Raw genomic sequence first — 19,504 nt, forward strand, 5'->3', positions numbered from 1 at the left:
AAAATGACTTCTGTAATCTCTTAAGCAAAATTTCAATTCTTTATTGTGTAGGTTATTTCCTCATTAATACAAAAATCAGCCATAATTTGGGATTATGGATGAACATATCAATTATTGAGAAGACCCAAACATTACTGAGCTTTCAGCAATGATAAGACAGTCAGATGCACAGCAAAACTTCAGCCTAACATCTTTTTAATCTGATGTCCCTGGTCAAAGAACTACATTGAAATGCTTGGCTTGTATCAAATTTCCTGTAAAGATGTTAAAAATCTTTATCTCCCATAACCTATTTTAGAGAAATTTCACATGATGGATGATGCATCATACCCCAGATCCATAACTGACAAGTTTATACTTGCATCTTATAAATTCAAACAAGCAATAAAAGCAGAATGACTGGAAGCTTTGTTTTCAAATGATGTCATCAGTAATATTCGCTTTAAGGTTAGTTTTTCTTTAGGATAATTTCAGAGGCCTTGAAGAACAAGAGCCTAACTATCCAGGATCTTCAGTTTGCACCATTTTCTTCTGGCATATCCAGGATTCTGTATCGTTAAGGGTTAAACATAGAAGAACTGGCAAAGTGTGAACATGAAGAAATGTAACATCATTGTGCTTTTAATATATATCACAATATTATTAGTTTAATAAAAAGTTTTACATGTTTATCTATTCACTTGAAGGTTGTAGAACCATAGTGCTGCATATCCTTTTATACTTCTATTCGTAAGAGTGCCTATCATTCTTATTGAAATGAAATGTTTGAAATATTATGTACATTATTTCTAAGAAAAACATGAGCTACTTGAGAGTTTTTTTCAACTTGAATTAAAAAAAAGCAGTGTCATAGAATATTAAAGCAGAATAGCAAATGCCAGTCTTATAAATATTAACACTAGATTTACAGCATTTTAGCTTTCTAAAAAAGGAAAAATAAACTTGTCAGTTATTAAACAATTTGGGTTTAATAATAATGAATGCACAGTTGCTGACTGACATATTTACTGATTTACACTTATGTTTATATGTGCTAAATTTGACAAAATTCATATTCAAGTTTGAACTTGACATGTAAATATTTTTTAAAATTCAAATTTCTTTTACACTTTGTTTATGTTATCATCTATATTTCCAAAGTTTTATCTTTGGAGAATCCAGACTTTAATTATTTTCCTATTAAAATTTTTGGAACTGCAACTGTATTTTAACAGTTACCTAGTTCTGTATTTGTGAGGAGATTTTAAAGGGAGAATGAGTACCTTCACAAATTTTTTAAAGATTTCTTCAGAGTCTGTAGCCAGTATCGACATGTATACTTATCTCTTTCTTTTCAATGCCATGAATCATTACAAATGTCAGGTTCATTGTTGTGGCATGCTGAAATGATTGAGTGGGAACTGTGTCCAGCACTGTATTGTAAAACAATTGATCTCCAAACACATTGTTCTACAGCATGCATCGGCCCAACTAGATTTTCTTTGACGCTTTCGTGACTGCTCTTTTGTTTGGTCTTGGAGAATTTAAAGCTCAAATTTGAACACAATATTAAGACTATCTGCAGTGAATCTGTGCCTGTTATCTAGAGGCATCTACTTTTGGAATTGCATTCTGTATTTTTCCTTTACTTCAGTCATGTAATCAGAATGTATAAGTGAAGTTTGTTATATGCTATTCTAGTGGATTAGAAATCCCATTCTTTATCTATGTGCAAATGGGATTAAATTTGGTTTTCTTGGTAAAGGAAAACCTTAGAACCAACCCATAGCAGTCTCTTTACCGTCTATGTTAAGTCATCCCCATTTGGAAAATCCAATATTGTTTTATCCCCCATTGGTGAATGTGTGAAAATGTATGAGTTCCAAAGTTCAGCCTTTGTTAGCACAAAAGCAACACAAGTGAAGATGTTTGCCTAGGTCTATTAAAATTGTATTTCTAGATAGAACTTTTGAATGACAAATGCTGCAGGCTTTCATAAAGAGCGAGAAAATATAGACTTGATATAGAGGATAAAGAGCAAAAGATGACAGTAAAAGAAATTTTTGAAGAAAAGAGGAGAAAAAATATAAAACTCAAAGTTACTTTTCTTTTAATAGCAGTCGTTTTCTTTCTTGAAGTTGTGGGATTTCTTCAATACCTGCTTATTTTCTGCAAGACAAGGGTTTATAGATGGCGCTCTAAAGCATTTGCCGGAAGGTGGCGACATAGCCCTCATTGCCTAGAGCTGTCCCAGGTGCTGAACCCAGTTTCGGAGACCACGAGAAACTCTGCTGCCAGCGACCAGGGATTCCACCAAGTTCTCACTAGAGGCCTGCAAACTCTGGTTAGAAAAGCAAAAGGCCATAAAAATGCCCGGCCTCATTTATAACACAAAGACAAAAAAATTCCCTTCCCTAAATTTACTTGCTGCGGAGCTGTGGGAAATGACAATGTTCACTGAAATTTAAAACGCAATGGAGATGGAAAGGCAGGTGTGTGTGTGTGTGTGTGTGTGTGTGTGTGTGTGTGTGTGTGTGTAGAATGCATACCGAATTGATTATTTTCTTCACTTTGAGATGCAGCTGTTTACCTGTCCTTTGACCTGTTCTTTATAATTACTTTCTCCCCCAATTCCTCAAGGTTAAAAAAAGGCAGAGGCAATATCCTCCCCAAAGGAGACAGGCTGGACTGTGCGATGATAAACGGGGGTGATTTTTAAAAAGCTAAGACACATTCCCTTTTCTTTCCATGAATTAGTAATAATTTACAGACTGACCCAGGACTGTCCACCTCCCCACTCAGGCTCCGTGTGTCTCCTTTTCTCATTTCCTATTGCCACTCTGTGATGCTGACTCTACTTAAGAATTTCACAGAAATATGAAGCAATTAACGTGGTTAGATTTGTTTTCCCTCGAGTTTGGCCGGGTGGGAGGCGGAGTTATTTGTTGTAATGTTAGTCTGACCGGCGGATCGGGTGCGTGTAAGCTAGTTCTGAGTCTCGGTCAACAAAAAGGGATTTGAACGCAAAGAGGCTGAGCTAGAGGGAGAGGAGGGCGGGGAACCAGGGGAAAGAGGCACTCAGGGTTGGGGAAGTGTCGGGAGGGGAGGGGGGAGGGTTAGCGTAGGAGAGAGGTAGACTGGCTGTCGGAGCAACACCGGGGAGATAAAGGGAAGTGAGAAGGGAGAGGGAGACTGAAAGGGAAAACTAGTGGGAGAAAGGGAAAGAGAGAGGGGGCTTAAGGGAATGAGAAGAGAGTAGAGGAGGGAGTGGGAGAGAGGGAGGGAGAGAAGCAAGGAGAGGAGGGTTACAGAGTGACTGTGGAGGACGGTGTTTCTCTATTCCAGATACTTCTAAGATTGGAGATTCTTTTCTGGTGGGGAGACTCCGGGTCTGGCAGCCAGTTAGGCAGTGGCAAAATAAAATGGACAGCGAGAGACAAACGTTCCAGCCACCTTTCCGCCTCCCGGAGATCCCGGAGCTCTTCTCCAGCCAATTCGTTTCCCAGCTGGAGTCTCTGAGCGCGCTGGACTACGAGAGCCCAGGGAGCGCCTAGAAGCTAGCTGCTCCTCGGAGATGCCTTCGCCTGAGCAGTAAGAACTTCCTGCTTGAGTCCCTGCATCCCCTCCCCCGTTGAAACTCCCCAGGAAAGAGGGGCGGAAGACCCCAGGGGGAGGGTCGAGGGGTATCCTGGCGCAGCTCTTTCTCCCCTCCCCTCCCCTGCCGGGCGCGCAGGCATGGATGTGCTCAGCCCCTTACAGGGCAACAACACTACGTCGTCCCAGGGTCCCTTCGGAACACGCGCCAACGCTACTGGCATCTCCGACGTGACCTTCAGCTACCAAGTGATCACCTCTCTGCTGCTGGGCACGCTCATCTTCTGCGCGGTGCTGGGCAATGCGTGCGTGGTGGCCGCCATAGCCTTGGAGCGCTCCCTGCAAAACGTGGCGAACTATCTTATAGGCTCGTTGGCCGTCACAGACCTCATGGTGTCGGTGCTGGTGCTGCCCATGGCCGCGTTGTACCAGGTGCTCAACAAGTGGACTCTGGGACAGGTCACCTGTGACCTGTTCATCGCCCTCGACGTGCTGTGCTGCACCTCGTCCATCCTGCACCTGTGCGCTATCGCGCTGGACAGGTACTGGGCCATCACAGACCCCATCGACTACGTGAACAAGAGGACGCCCCGGCGCGCAGCTGCACTCATCTCGCTCACCTGGCTCATTGGCTTCCTCATCTCCATCCCGCCCATGCTGGGCTGGCGTACCCCGGAAGACCGCTCGGACCCCGACGCGTGCACCATCAGCAAGGACCATGGCTACACTATTTACTCCACCTTTGGCGCTTTCTACATCCCGCTGCTGCTCATGCTGGTTCTCTACGGGCGCATCTTCCGAGCCGCGCGATTCCGCATCCGCAAGACAGTCAAGAAGGAGGAGAAGAAGGTAGCCAACAACCGCCTTGGGGCGTCGCCAGCCCCGCAGCCCAGAAAGAGCGTAAATGGTGAGCCGGGTAGCAAAGACTGGAGGCAGGGCATGGAGAACAAGGCAACAGGGGCTCCGTGCGCCAATGGAGCCGTGAGGCAGGGCGACGAAGGAGCCGCCCTGGAAGTGATCGAAGTGCACCGGGTGGGCAACTCCAAAGAGCACCTGCCGCTGCCCAGCGAGGCCGGTGCTGTCCCATGCGTCCCCGCCTCCTTCGAGAAGAAAAATGAGCGCAACGCCGAGGCCAAGCGTAAGATGGCCCTGGCCCGCGAGAGGAAGACGGTGAAGACGCTGGGCATCATCATGGGCACCTTCATCCTCTGCTGGTTGCCCTTCTTCATCGTGGCCCTGGTCCTGCCCTTCTGCGAAAGCAGCTGCCACATGCCCACCCTGTTGGGCGCCATAATCAACTGGCTGGGCTACTCCAACTCTCTGCTCAACCCTGTCATTTACGCCTACTTCAACAAGGACTTCCAAAACGCATTTAAGAAGATCATAAAGTGCAAGTTCTGCCGCCGATGATGATGGAGGCGTAGCTGGCGCGTAGGCCCACTCCACCCAGCCCTCTGGAATCAAAACCTTTGCTACTTTTCCTCTAACATTCACATCTGCTCCGCGCGCTGCTTCCAGACCCCCTCCCCCTCCCCCAGCCCTCTATTCCCAGCGGGGAAGGAGGGAGCCCCATGCAAAGAGACTACAGCCGCGGGGCAAGAGAGTCTGGGAAAAACCTAGAGTCTGTGAGAGGCGACCTTGGCTCAAACTTTGGTCTGGGAATCACTTTTGATTCCAGCAATTGCCTCCTCCCTCTTCTGCCCCCAAATCTTCGCGGCGGAAGTTTAAGCCTTACCCGTTCAAGGCAAAAAATCCACACAGAAGAAGAAAGTGTACACCCAGCCGCCGCGCCCACTAAAGGCTCCCACCTGATCGCCTCACTGCTACAACTTGAACTTAAGGTTCAGGACTTTGCTTCATTCCCCAGCAACCCCATCCCCGCCCGCCTTCTTGCCCTAGAAACGTTCACTGTTTTTGCGGTCTCATCCCTTATTTCCTTTTCCATCTTCCCTTTATGCCCTCGCGAGTCCCTATGCACTAAATTGCTAGTCGGGAAATCTGGGAGGGTCTGCTTTTCCCGGTGCCTAAGGTGTCCCCGGGAATCTCCGCCTCCTGGTGCAGATTCCCAGAGTAACTCGCCCGGGAACAGCCCCATGCTTTGTTTTCTTGGATTCAAAACAAGTGGCTGGAAGTTGTCTCTTAGAGTGGACCTGTAAGTACAAGGCTAGAGCAGTGGGGCAGAGCGAGGTAGAACGAATTTACCCTTGCCTGCCTTGGTGTCAGCACTCACCAAAGAAGCTGACAGTCATTGGGAAGGGAGAGCGGACTTCTGTTATTACAGGTTGCTGGCGAGTCTGAACTGGCTGGCATCGCCACTTACCTACTGTGGGAGGCGCCCGCCGACCACGCTGCGCGCGCTGGGGCAAGGTGGGGGGGGGGGGCGTGCCACGTGCAGGGAATCCCCGAGCCTTGCGCCCTCTCTGAGGTCTGGCGTGCGCTCAGCGCGCACTGAAAACTAATCCCGACTGGAGCCTTCCCTCCGCCTACGCCCCAGGACCAGCTGAAGAGAGGGTAAACAACAGTTAAGGTTTGCGGAAACCGGCGCTTCTAGGTCCAGCCAAGCTCTAGAGACCAGAAAGACCAGCAAGTCCCACGGGGTGGCGTTTTCCAGGTGGGCCCGAGCTCTAGCTGGCACTCCCCTTGGAAACTGAAAGAGCAAGTTTATCCAAAAGAAGCAGATTCTTTTCCTCCTAATTCCACCCCTCGCCCTTTTCGGATAGGGAGATAGGTCTGTTTAGCGCATCCTAACACTGCACAGGATTTGTTCTGCAGGACGTCCAGGACACTTAGTTAACCACGACTTTGGTTCCCAAAAGGGAAATTTGGGCTTTCAGTAGAATGGGCCCCCGATCTGTGACCTCACAGGCGCTTACCTTAAATAATGAGGCCCTAAAGAACTAGCTAGGTGTGCTCTCTCTGCAGAGTCCTGGAGACTCTTGTACATTTGCTCCTTGGCCTGACTGCCCTGCAACACAGGTTTGCCAGGAAACCGGCCTCTTGCCATTTGAATATGTGGAGTACTCCAAGCTTTCTTCCCCTTAAAAGTATTCTTTCAGCCTTGCCACTCCTGCTGAAAAACTGGTTATCTTTACTGTCCCCAGAAGGGAAGTTTTTCGGTGCTCCATTTGAATGTAAATTTCCATCCATGTGACCGGGGTCAAGAGGTTTGTTATAGTTAAATTCGTTTTCCAATAATTGCACAACATTATTGATTCTTACGCCCCTCTCCCTTCATGTGTACCTTTTGAATGATTGCTTGGGCTGTTTTGAGAGCCATGTTGCAAAAGTTGCCAATGAAAAAGTTCACTTGTGTTAAAATTAAGGTGAAAAGACAGCTCTATCACTTGTAGCCATTTTATTGTTTGCCAAACCGAACAAAGCTCCATTTGGTATCTTTTTCTCGGACCTAAACTGAGAGTAAGCATCGTCTCCCATTAATATAGAGAAAGTATAAGAACTATGGGAACTTAGTGGATGGTTTGTCTATGCATATGTAATGCTTGAAAGGGACTATGGTGGATAACATGAGGGAGACTTCTGCAGTCCATCAGTTATTTATTCGAAAATTCATTTTCTTTTTTGCTCACAATAATTTAAGTAGAGCCATATGAAAAAACAAACTTTGCTGTATGTCTTTCTAAATTTTAAGAACAAATTCTACATATAAAATAATTCAAGTCTGAAATTTGCTCATCCAAATTATGCCTTGGTCAGCATTTGAAGTCTTGAGACTTCTATTTAGTTGTGTCTTTTACAGAACTATGGCAATGGCTTTTGGGCATTTGTTCTTCCTGCTTTGGAGGATTTACACAAGAATGGGGAAGGAGCATCCAACTGGAGTATATAATTGCCAAAGCAATAGAGAAATTTGAGGAATAAGTGCAAAAGAGCTGCATAGCACTAAAGAACCCCTGATGCTTTTTTTTTCCTTTTAAAGTATTGCATTAAGGTAAAGTATATATGCATTAAAATTGACCTTTACTCTTCCCTGTGACAATAAAGGACTTTAATCATTGTAATGCTACAATAAACTGATATCAGTAACACATGCATCTTTATTTTAATCAGAATCGCTGTCTACTTGTATTTATTTGTATAATTTTAAAGCTGAAGTTAAAAAATACAGTTATCAGGAGAAGATCCTGCTATACACATCAGGGATCTGTCACTTAGAGAAACAAATTTAGTTTTAGTACAGAAACTCATTGTAGATGAGTGAGTTCTGTTTTAAAAATTCCTGTCTCTGGAATTAGAAGGTAACATTTCATCTTTTAGCCGTGAGACCATGCATTTTCCCTGACACCTACTAGTGAAGATTTAGGCATCTGTCTAATTAATATGGACAGGGTGGGGGACTTATAGGAGAGAAATGCAGCCTCTAGTATAAGCACCAGGGGCTCATGCTTCCTTTTTAAAGCAGTGGGTGGTGATGAACCACCTTCTCTGTCTTCCCCCCAATGTCCAGCTGGAAGAAAATAGCCTCCCTGGTTTCAAGTGAAGTAACACATTGTTTTGGGGTTTGTCACTCATTAAAAGTGGAAAGGCAACTTCCTTTCTGGCTGGGTCTCATTTGATAGTGGGGTTTTATATGTAAGATCTTTTACTATATTAAAATTAATTCAAATGCTCTCTTTTTCCATACTGGAATCATCAGTAAGGCCTTTTGTTTCCCATGTTATGTTTGTTAATTTCACTGTTTTCTGGTGTCAGAATGAGGGCTGCAGGGCAGGGTAAACCCTAGTAAGCCTCAAGGGGAAAACAAAGTTCAGAGCTATTATGGCCACAGAAGAGGGCACTCTGAAGCTGTGAAGCCTAATTTAGGCTGTGTATGTACATACATATTCTCCCAATAATGAAAAGGTAAGACAGGAATTGAGGGTTTTTCATTTGAAAAGTGTTACATAAACACATCCCTGACCTTGAGTAAAATGATGCATTTGGCACATTTGTCTTCTAGATTCTGGATATTTCCCTTCTTGGCCTCTGCTTTCTGCCCTGGTGTCTCTTCCTCCAAGGAGACAGTGGCTTTTTGTTTTCTACAGGGCTTCTGAACCTTTATCAACACTCCAATTAGGAGAGAGAGAATTTTTATCAGTTGCTTCCAGTGTGACTAACAAGCCCAGATAACCAATTAGCAGATATCACATGTCAGGCTCTATTGGATAATGTTGAAATATGGGACTATAAAGTAATATAAGCTGCTGTTGGCACATTGAAGGAGTTTCAACCTACTTGGGTATTCAAGAATAAATTACTATGGTTAAGTAAACACTCACAGCAGAATATATGTATCATCTAAACAGGACAAATCACAGGAATTTGGCTCTATAAGGATTCAGAGGACAAGATCACTGTGGGCTGGGCGTGGGTAGGGAAGATTAGGTAGGGAAAGCTGTGTAGAGCAACAAGGATTAACCTCTGAATACATGAGGAGTGATATAAAAGGCCAAACATTCTTCATGAGGTGCCAAATACAGCCTGATTCCCTCTTTCTGTCAAGTGGGGGACCTGGGATGAAATTTTTACCTGTATTCCTACGTGTATCAGTCTGGGTTGATTATGAAGGTGGTAATGCTAGAGAAAGATGCAGGCTCAAAACTTCCCATGTGTTATAACAACATAAAGGGTCTGGGAATAGAGAGAGAAGATGAGTCTAGAACCAAAGGAATGGGGATTAAGGTAACTAGATAGAGGAAGAATGTTCTGAGCAGAGTAAGGGGCAGAGCATAGGAATAAGGAGAAACTCATTAAACCATTAAACAGTGACAACAGGGTGACCGGGGTAGGTACAACAATTCATATTTATGTAATGTTTGTGATTTTGCCCAGTGATTTTCACAAATAATATGCGATTTAAATTTGAAATAGCAGATCCTTCTGGAAATACTAATTAGACCATTTTAGCCAAAGCAGAAGATTCACATAGTAATTGGTACATACATAAAAATGTGCTAGAGATCATATATGGAAGCATTATAATACCAGGTTAAAAACAAGAACTATAGTTTTAGTTAGTGGGGAACCACTAATAATGAAAGCAGAAGTGTATTGTTTGCAGGTAATTTCAATGGTGTATGTGTGAAACAATAAATGCCTGAATGTGGGATGCTAGTAAGACTGACAAATACATCAGAGAGAGAACTGGCAAGAGTTGGTGCCTGGATGTGAAGAGAAAGGGAGCTGAAAATGCCAGTGCGGTTTTGAGCCAAGGAGATTTGGGCGAACGACAGAAACGGGAAAGTCCAGAGTTGCTTCTCCTATGGGTCTTTGTTTTTTCAGCTCTATCTATAAATATGAAAAGGCTTTGTTCTCTGCTAAAAGAATTCCCAGCCCAGATGGAAGGGATCTGCTGATAAAGGTAATGATACACGTGGCACAGCATTTGAACAATCTGTCATTTGGGTGATTATGTGAAGAATACCACCTCATAGAGCAATGGTCAGATCAATTCCCTGATTACTGATGTGTTTTTTAAAAGTAGAACGTGTGCTTTGCTTTTGGAGGAGCACAATTCCAAGGGACTACAGCAGCCTTTCAAGGAGAGTACCCCAAACACACCATGTTAGGCAGTGTGCCAAGAATGATATTTGAAGCCCAGAAGACTGGGTCTGTCCAGCTGACCAAGTGAAGAGCAAAGCAATACAGTTTGCTCTTCAAGTCCACTTATCAAGAACCACAGCAGACTTGTTTGATCCTTAAACTAGATATCACTAGAAAATCTAGATCCATGAGGCTAAAATATCCAGTGAATTCCATTTTCCAAATCACTTTGCTCATGTGGCAGTGGCAAGGATGGGGAAATAAGTTGGGTCCACAGACAATTCCATATCCAGTCCTAACTCAGGTATATCCAAGCTGCCTGTCTATAACCATGCAGAATTGCTCAGCCTTTCAGAAAGTTCGCCAGGCCAGAATTTCAAGGAGCTGTCTTACACTGGCGAGTGGTCCTTCTGTTGTGTCTCAGCTGGTTTCATCTTTGAAGAAAGAAAAGGAAGTAGGTTGGCTGGGAAGAGAAGGAAGGGGGAAAGGAAAGAGGAGACAGTGGGATTCACCTATCTTGTTACTTGGCTGGCTGGCTGTGGAGACTGATGAGAAAGTGTTTTGAAACTTCTCCAAAGTAGTTGGAGGAGAAGCATTCTATGAAATATGGTGTGCTTCACGGTCTCTGGTAGCAATCAGTCTGACTTTGCAAGAACTAAAAAGAGAGAAATCAAACTTTGAAAGCTGGTTTTAATTTTAAAAGAACAGTAGAAACAGGATTCTAATTGCAAATATTCACAATGTAGTGTCTTGAAAGCGTATACTATATTGTAAAGATTTGCAACTGTGAAGGGGTGATTTATGGAACAGCCTCTTGTTCAGGAGTGGTAGGCAGGTGATTCATTCATTCATTCATTTAACTAATATTTCTGGAGCACCTATGGGCTAGGCACTGTTCTAGGAGCTTGGGATACAGCAAAATGAAAATCAGATGAAGTCTCTCTGGTAGATTGTTTACAAAAATGGCCACAGTTATTCCCCTCCACGTGTCCACCTTTTTTTCAATGCGGTGTTCAGTTTCTCCCATCAAGTTATGGAGGCTTTCTCACTGCTTAAGTGTGAGCTGGCCTCGTGACTTTCTCTGACCAATAAAACGGGTCAGAATTAATGTGATTACGATCTGTGTACAGAACTCATTAGGCCTTGCACTCTTCACATGCTCCCACAGAACTCTGCCCAAGCACCACATGAACAAGCCTGTGCTCCCTTGTTGGAGACTGAGAGGTCACCTGGAGCAGAGAGTAGTCATGGTGGACCAGACAGATCTCAACTAACTCAGCAGCTGACTGCAGATACAAGAGTGAGCACAACTGACCTCAGAGAAACCTCCCAGCTTCATTCATTCCAAATTGTCAAGGCACACACTTGTGGACTAAATAGATGGTTGTTATTTTAAGGCACTAAATTTGGGGAGTAATTTGTCATAGTGAAAAGCTAACTGATACAGTCACAGACCTGAAGAAGTTTACGTTCTAGAGGAGGAGAGAGAGAATGAACAACAAAACCACATGTATATGTAATATATCAGATGGTGATCAGTATTATGGGGAAAAACAAAAAAGCCCCCCAAAACCTAGAGTAAGATATACAGAGAGTGCCAAGGTGGAAAGTTTCTTGCTATTTATTTTGTACAGTGTTCAGGGAAGGGCTTACTGATAAGATTATATTTAAATGGTTGCTTTGAAAGAGTTATCGAAGGCGTGAGGTTTTAGCTTGGTAGGAAATGAGCGCTCGAACAAGTAAATCTTAAATCTTAGACAATTTACTGTGAAAACTACAAAGGGTATATTTCCAACAGGTGATGCTAAGAAATGGCAGATTTGGGGATTTGTGTTCTCAAATTGTAGGATTCTCCCAGGTCCTGACAGCAGACTAATTTAGGTTGAAACTTTGAGTATTCAACCTGTTCAGGATAAGGACCAGCCAGGTCATGGGAAGCGCCGAAGCGGATCTTATCAAGCCTCATATAGTCCTCTAGCCCCAGAATTGTGGCATGTGCCCTACATGGTGAAGAAAACCTGTCTTCGACACACCAAGTTACCTGAGTTTAACTTCCTACTATACTACCGCTTGCTTCTTGCTATGTTGTATAGTTTTATTTTGAAAACCGTTCTATTGGAATAAAATTCACATCTTTGCATTCACACATTTACAGTTTACAATTTGAAGGTTTTCAGTACATTCACAGAGGCGTGCAGCCATCAGCACAATTCATTTTAGCACATTTTCATCACTCTTCCCCCAAATAAACTCTGTGTCCACCAGCAGATGCTCCCTATTTCGCACTAAACCCTGAGCCCTAGGCAACCACTAATCTACTTTCTATCTTTATGAATTTGCCTATTCTGGGCATTTCATACAAATGCAATCATCTAATGTGTGGCTTCGTTTACTCAGAATAACGTTGTAAAGATCCATCCATGTTGTAGTATGTATCAATATTTTATTTCTTTTTATTGCCAAATAATATTCCATTTCATGGACATACTACATTTTATTTATCTATTCATCCATTAATGAACATGTGGGTTGTTTCTATTTTTTGGCTATTATGAATAATGCTGCTATGAACATTCATGTACAAATTTCTGTGTGGGCATGTTTTCATAATATTGCGTATAAACCTAGGAATGGAACTGCTGGATAATATGATAACTCCATGTCTTACATTTTGAGGAACTTCCAAAATATTTTCCAAAGTAACTGCATTGTTTTACATTCCACCAACAATGTAAAAGGGTCTCTCCCTATTTCTCCTTTCCAATACTTGTTATTATCTGTCTTATTGGTGATAGCCATCCTAGTTGGTTGGAATTTGTATCTCGTGGTTTTGATTTGCATTTCACTTATAACTAAAGATGCTGAACATCTTTTCATGTGCTTATTGGTCATTTGTATATCTTATCCAGAGAGATATCTATTCAAAGTCTTTTCTCATTTTTAAACTTAGATGGTCTTTTTATCCTGAGTAGTAAGAGCTGTTTATATTTTCTGGATACTAAACTCTTTTTGGATATATGATTTGCAAATATTTTCTTCAATTCTATTGCCTTTACACTCTTTCTTTTTAAAGAATGATCCAAATTTTATTTTATTTTATTTTTATTCTTTTATTTTTTTAGGTCCTGGAACCAGCTCTGCCATTTATTTAGTTATTTTAAATTTTTATTGGGGCATAGTTGATTTACAATGTTGTGTTAGTTTCAGGTGTACAGCAAAGTGAACCAGTTATACATATACATATATCCACTCTTTTTTAGATTCTTTTCCCATATAGGTCATTACAGAGTATTGAGTAGAGCTCCCTGTGCTATATTGTAGGTCTTTAGTAGTTATATATTTTATATATAGTAGTATATCAATCCCAATCTTCCAATTTATCCCTCCCCCCGCTTACCCCCTGGTAACCATAAGTTTATTTTCTATATCTGTAACTCTATTTCTGTTTTGTAGATAAGTTCATTTGTGCCCTTTTTTTAGATTTCACATATAAGTGATATCATATGATATTTGTTTTTCTCTGTCTGACTTATTTCAGTCAGTATGACAATCTCTAGGTCCATCCATGTTGCTACAAATGGCATAATGTCATTCTTTTTATGTCTGAGTAATATCCCATTTTATATATGTACCATATCTTCTTTATCCATTCCTCTGCTAATGGACATTTATGTTGCTTCCATGTCCTAGCTATTGTAAGCAGTACTGCAATGAACATTGGGGTGCATGCATCTTTTTGAATTATGTTTTTCTCCAGGTATATGCCAGGAGTGGGATTGCTGGATCAAATAGTAGCTCTATTTTTATTTTTGTAAAGAAACTCCATACTGTTCGCCATAGTGGCTGTACCAGTTTACATTCCCACCAACAGTGGAGGAAGGCTCCCTTTTCTCCACACCCTCTCCAGTGTTTATCATTTGTAGATATTTTGATGATGGCCATTCTGACCGGTGTGAAGTGATACCTCATTGTAGTTTTGATTTGCATTTCTCTAATAATTAGTGATGTTGAGCATCTTTTCATGTGCTTTTTTGGCCATCTGTATACACTTTCTTTATGTTATCATTTGCAACAAAAACATTTTTAATTTTGATGAAGTCCAGTATATCTATTTTTTCTTTTGTTGCCTCTGAGAAATTTGCAAAGATCTACTCCTATGTTTTCTTCTAAGGGTTTTATAATTTTAGCTTGCATATTTAGATAGTTAATCCATTTCCAGTTAACTGCTGTGTATGGTGTAAACAAGGGGCTCAACTTCAGATTTTTGCACTTCCAGTACCATTTGTTGAAAAAAATAACTGTTTTTCCTCATTGAATTATTTTTAGTGCCCTTGTTGAAGATCAATTGAACATGAATGTAAGGGATTATTTCTGGACTCTCAATTTTATTCCACTGATCTATATGTCTATCCTTATGTCAGTATCATAAGTCTTGATTACTGTAACTATGTAGTAAGTTTTGAAATAAAAAAATGAGTCCTTCAACTTTGTTCTCTTTTTCCAAGATTGTTTCAACTATTCTGTGTCCATTGATTTTCCATATGAATTCTAAGAGCTGCTTGTCAATTTCAGAAAGAACAGTAACTGAGATTTTAATAGGGATTGCATTGGATCTGTCGATCAATTTGAGAAGTATCATCATCATCTAAACAATATTAAATCATCTGATTCATAAACATGGGAAGACTTTCCATTTATATGTCTGTTTTAGTTAATTTTAATAATGTTTCATAGTTTTTACAGTGTAAATTTTGTTTATATTTTGTTAAATTCATTCCTAGGCATTTTCTTTTTTTCAATGCTATTATAAATATAATTGCTTTCTATAGTTTATTTTTAAATTGTTCATTGTTAATGTATAGACACACAGTAGATCTTTGTATATTGATCTTTTATTCTTCAGTCTTGCTAACCTACTTTATTCTAATAGTCTTTTAGTGAATTTCTTAGGATTTTCCATATACAACATCATGCCATCTGCAAATAAAGATAGTTTTACTTCTTTCTCTTTTCTCATCTGGATGCCTTATTTCATTTTCTTGCCCAATTCCCTGGCTGGAAACTTCAGTACAAGGTTGCATGAAAATGGTGAGACCAGATATCCTGTCTTTTTTCCAATCTTATAGGGAAAGCATTCAGACTTTTATCATTAAGTATGATGTTTACTATGGATTTTTTCATAGTTGCACTTTACTGGGTTGAGGAAATTTCCTTATTTTCCTGCTTTGTTGAGTGTCTTCATCATGAAAGTTTGTTGGATTTTATCAAATGCTTTCTCTGGGTCAATTGGGATGATCATGTGCTATTTTTGCTTTCTTCTACTGATATGGTGTATTACATTAATTTATTTTCAGATGTGAAACCAACCTTACATTCTTGGGATAAATCCCACTTAGTCATGGTGTATAATTCTTTTTCTATGGTGCTGGATTTGGTTTGCTAGTATTTTTTGAAGGTTTTAGTATCTATATTCATAAGAGATATCAGTCTATAACTTTCTGTCTTTGTTATAGCTTCATATGATTTTGATATTAGGATAATACTGGCCTGTCCATCATTTTTTAATAATGACTAGACATGTGTGCATATTACAAAGCAATTGTGTAATGATGACCTGTTTATGGACATGCACAGGCAGTTCAAGGTTTAGGAGGGCTTGACCATGCATTAGGGTGTTAGAAAGGCCCTAATGCCTTCAGTTCCTGTAAAGAATCTGGGTGGGTATCCACAATTCTAGAAACAACCTTAATAATAATTAATGACATTGACATTAGTGTTAATACTTTCTCTTTGGTTAAAACAATATCTTATTATGGATTAATAATGTATTAGATGCTGATTGTGTTCACCAATATCCAAGGCCTTTTCTTCCTGGGCACACTACTAGACTACATTTTCTAACCTCCTTTCTTATGAGGCTGGTGTTAGGCTAATATAATATGTACAGAATTGATATCATTCCTTTGAAGGATGGCCTGTAAAAACCTCCAGAGTGATCTTCTTTTCCCATTTGGAAGCTAAATAGAGAGAATTCCTTGTACCTAGAGGAGGATGGAACCACAGGTATAAGGAGCCTGGATCTCCAATTCTTTATGTAGACCAGAATCTTCTCCACTTCACGGCCTACCATTCAGTCTTTGACTGTGATATGAACAGAAATGAAACCTGAGTTTAAATTAATTAAACTGAGATTTTTAGGGTTGTTTATACAGCAGTTAGTCTATCCTGATCAATATAAAAAATCTATAAGTGATACACTGGGTGAAAAATGTACAGTGTCCTGTCAGGGACACTGTCAGGGAGGTTGCTCTAGGTAACTGAAGTGACTACCAACTTCTTTCCATTCTAGTCAAAGTACAGAGCTGCTGGGAAGGAATGGACATAGGTCAAGATGACAAACCTTCAGTGCATGTTCTGAATAGTACTGGGTATCCAAGAGGAAGACTAGTGCCCATCACTGGTGCCTTAGTTCAGAGATTTAGTTTTGCTCTGGCTTTAGTTTTATGCAGTGCATTTACAGTAAGGCCCCTGAGCCACATCTTTGGCTACTCCTTGGGACTTTGGGAAAATTATGAAGTAGGCAAACTGATTTTCAATGCCTTTTCTTTCTTTTTTTTTTTTTTTTTAATACTGGAGTGTGTTTAGTCTACTTTTTGGGTTTTTTGTTATAAATTTATTTATTTATTTTTGGCTGTGTTGGGTCTTCGTTGCTGCACGCAGGCTTTCTCTAGTTGGGGTGAGTGGGGGCTACTCTTTGTTGCGGTGTGTGGGCTTCTCATTGCGGTGGCCTCTCTTGTTGCCGAGCACGGGCTCTAGATACGCGGGCTTCAGTAGTTGTGGCACGTGGGCTCTAGAGCTCAGGCTCAGTAGCTGTGACGCATGGTCTTAGTTGCTCTGCGGCATGTGGGATCTTCCCAGACCAGGTCTCAAACCCGTGTTCCCTGCATTGGCAGGTGGATTCTTAACCACTGTGCCACCAGGGAAGACCTCAATTGCCTTTTCTTTTATTTCAGGCATCCTTTTCTTCCATTATGCTTTCCCCATTAGTCTCTCAAAACTTGCACTACCTGTCTTCCTTCTGAAGTCTCCTACTTGCCATTTTTATCCTCATTTTCTCAATTTTGGATCATGCCAAAAGTGGTGGAGGAGCAGGCCAGCCCAGAAGAAAAAGAAAATTGACTAAGTTGATTAGCAAGGATAGCGTACAATGACAACTTTTCTTTTATCATTTGGACAAATGAGAGGGGGGAATTCCATATCCTTTAACAGAGATACTGCTAATCACAATGACATTATGCAAAAAAACAAAAATACTGTAGAACATCTTGTGATATGGTATATTTCCACAGTTATAACATATAAATTATCTCAAGGGAAATGAAACTATCTGATTTTAGGTGTACTGTGCATTTCTAGTAACAGTTTTTCAAGGCCATGTGCTTTTACATGTAGGTAGATGATAATAAGATACAAATGGCCAAGAACACTTCCTGTATTACTACATGAGATTATTCAAGAGTTCCCTAGTATACTTAGGTGGCTATTGCAGTTGGCATGGCTTAGACTACCATGATGGTGGATGGACTGATAAGGGAGTGATTAATAATAGACGTTTGCAAAGAAAGAGCTGAGAGATCTTAGATATGGACTGGATGTGAAAGAAGTTGCTAAAGAAAAACCCATATTTAGAGATGAGAGAGTGGAATAGACTAGAAATAGGGAAATTACAAACTGAAGGTGCTACTCTGGGAAAGAAGAAATAGGTCTTTGATAAATTTACAGAATTCAATTTCAGTAGAGGGAAAGAGGAAGAAAGCAGCTAAGCTAATGAGAGCTAAGGGGGCACAGAGAAGCCATGAGGTCATTGCATGTGGAACACTACTGTGAGAGGTTATGTTGTTAGAAGAACTAAAGGGAAGGGTTAGATGAAATAAACATTTCTTTTCTTTTAGATAAAAGGAAGTCAATGGATGTCAACAGAGACGGAGGAAATAGAAATAACAAAGAAGGAAGATTGAAGGCAGGAAGAACTGAAGGTTCTGGTGAAAGAAGGAATAATTGAAGAAGCAAAGTCTTGAAGAAGGCTAGAGGTTGAAGGGTTAAATTTTGAGGTGGAGACATTCTGTGATATAGGAGATGAAGGGAGAATGTGTGAACAGGTAGAGACATAATCCAGCTTCGGGGAGAAAGGAAGATGTTGTATGAGGATCAACTTGTCAGTGGTTTAATTCGAGAGTTACATGTCTAGATGGATGCCCCAGGTGAACAATCAAAATGAAAGCACATCTGTACCGGAGAATCTGTTACCTGGGAGCTGGAGAGAAGGCCAGATAAAATTGAGTGGAGTTGGAGGCTGCAGCAGCACTTGGTGAAAGTTGCCTCTCAGTTTGTGCTGACCTTTAAGCCAGAGCACGTATGACCATTTTTTCTGCCCCTCCTGGCCTCTTTCTCTTTTTCTTGCTTCTCCACTACATTTGGCATAATCCAAAATTTAGGGATCGGGGAATCAAAGCATATGTGTACCTTCTAGGGCTGGCTGTTGCTCTGATTTCCTCCACTTCACCATTGTCTCTCTAAAAATCTACAGGACTCTTAATTATTGGAACTTTGACAACCGGGAGGGTATTTGTGCCTGATGACTTTTTTTTAAATGAAAGAAGTAAGGTAACAAGTGATAGGAGTATGGACAATGACTTTAGCATAGTAAAGAAGGTCTAGAATAGTTAATGCAACTAAAATTGCACTAGTGACTTTATAGCAGAGGTATTCTTTAATTGTCAAGCTCTCTGAGTCATCAGCTGACATTAGATAGTCTGGCTTTATAGTAAATGGCTGATGCCTGGCTTATTTCACTGCTCTTCCCCAACTTCCCCCATTACCAATTCCTATTCCTCTATTATTATGTCTCTCACACATGTCCTTTCTATATATTTTTTAATTTCCCACTTTCTCATTCTAGGTTTTAGTTCATGCCTAGATGATTGGGTGATTGTTTTAGCTTCCTCAACTGTTTTCTATTCCCTCTGCTTCTCTCCCATTTCTCCCCCCTTTATTCTGTCTTGAGTACCACAATTAAGTTAATATTCTCTGGCAAAAAGATCCCCCATATTCAAGCTTACTTCTCATATAATGACCAGTTCGGCCTAATCTGGCACTAAGATTAAACAAGATAATATCTGGAGATACTTAGCAAAATGTCTGCTCTATAGTGCCTACTCAATAAAAGTTATTTGATCTTTACTCAATGCAGAACCTATGATTGGGTCAGTCATTCGTTTTACAGCTATAGAGCAGGGAGAAAAATTATATCTAATGTTAGATGTAATATCCGGATTTTTTAATCACATGAAACAGAAGAGAGTTAAGTAGGAGTCAGACTTACCTAGCTGTT

At 40.9% G+C, this 19,504-nt stretch overlaps 1 protein-coding gene across 1 annotated transcript; it reads left to right on the forward strand.

The window, feature by feature from the left end:
- The first annotated feature begins 3,256 nt into the window (after positions 1–3,256).
- Positions 3,257–7,617, forward strand: HTR1A (5-hydroxytryptamine receptor 1A). Its single transcript, XM_004270739.4, has one exon. It carries the CDS (start codon positions 3,715–3,717, stop codon positions 4,981–4,983), a length of 1,269 nt encoding a protein of 422 aa, XP_004270787.1. The 5' UTR covers positions 3,257–3,714; the 3' UTR covers positions 4,984–7,617.
- Positions 7,618–19,504: the final 11,887 nt, after the last annotated feature.

The sequence above is a fragment of the Orcinus orca genome, chromosome 3, assembly GCF_937001465.1.
Source record: "Orcinus orca chromosome 3, mOrcOrc1.1, whole genome shotgun sequence".
NCBI classification, from domain to species: domain Eukaryota; kingdom Metazoa; phylum Chordata; class Mammalia; order Artiodactyla; family Delphinidae; genus Orcinus; species Orcinus orca.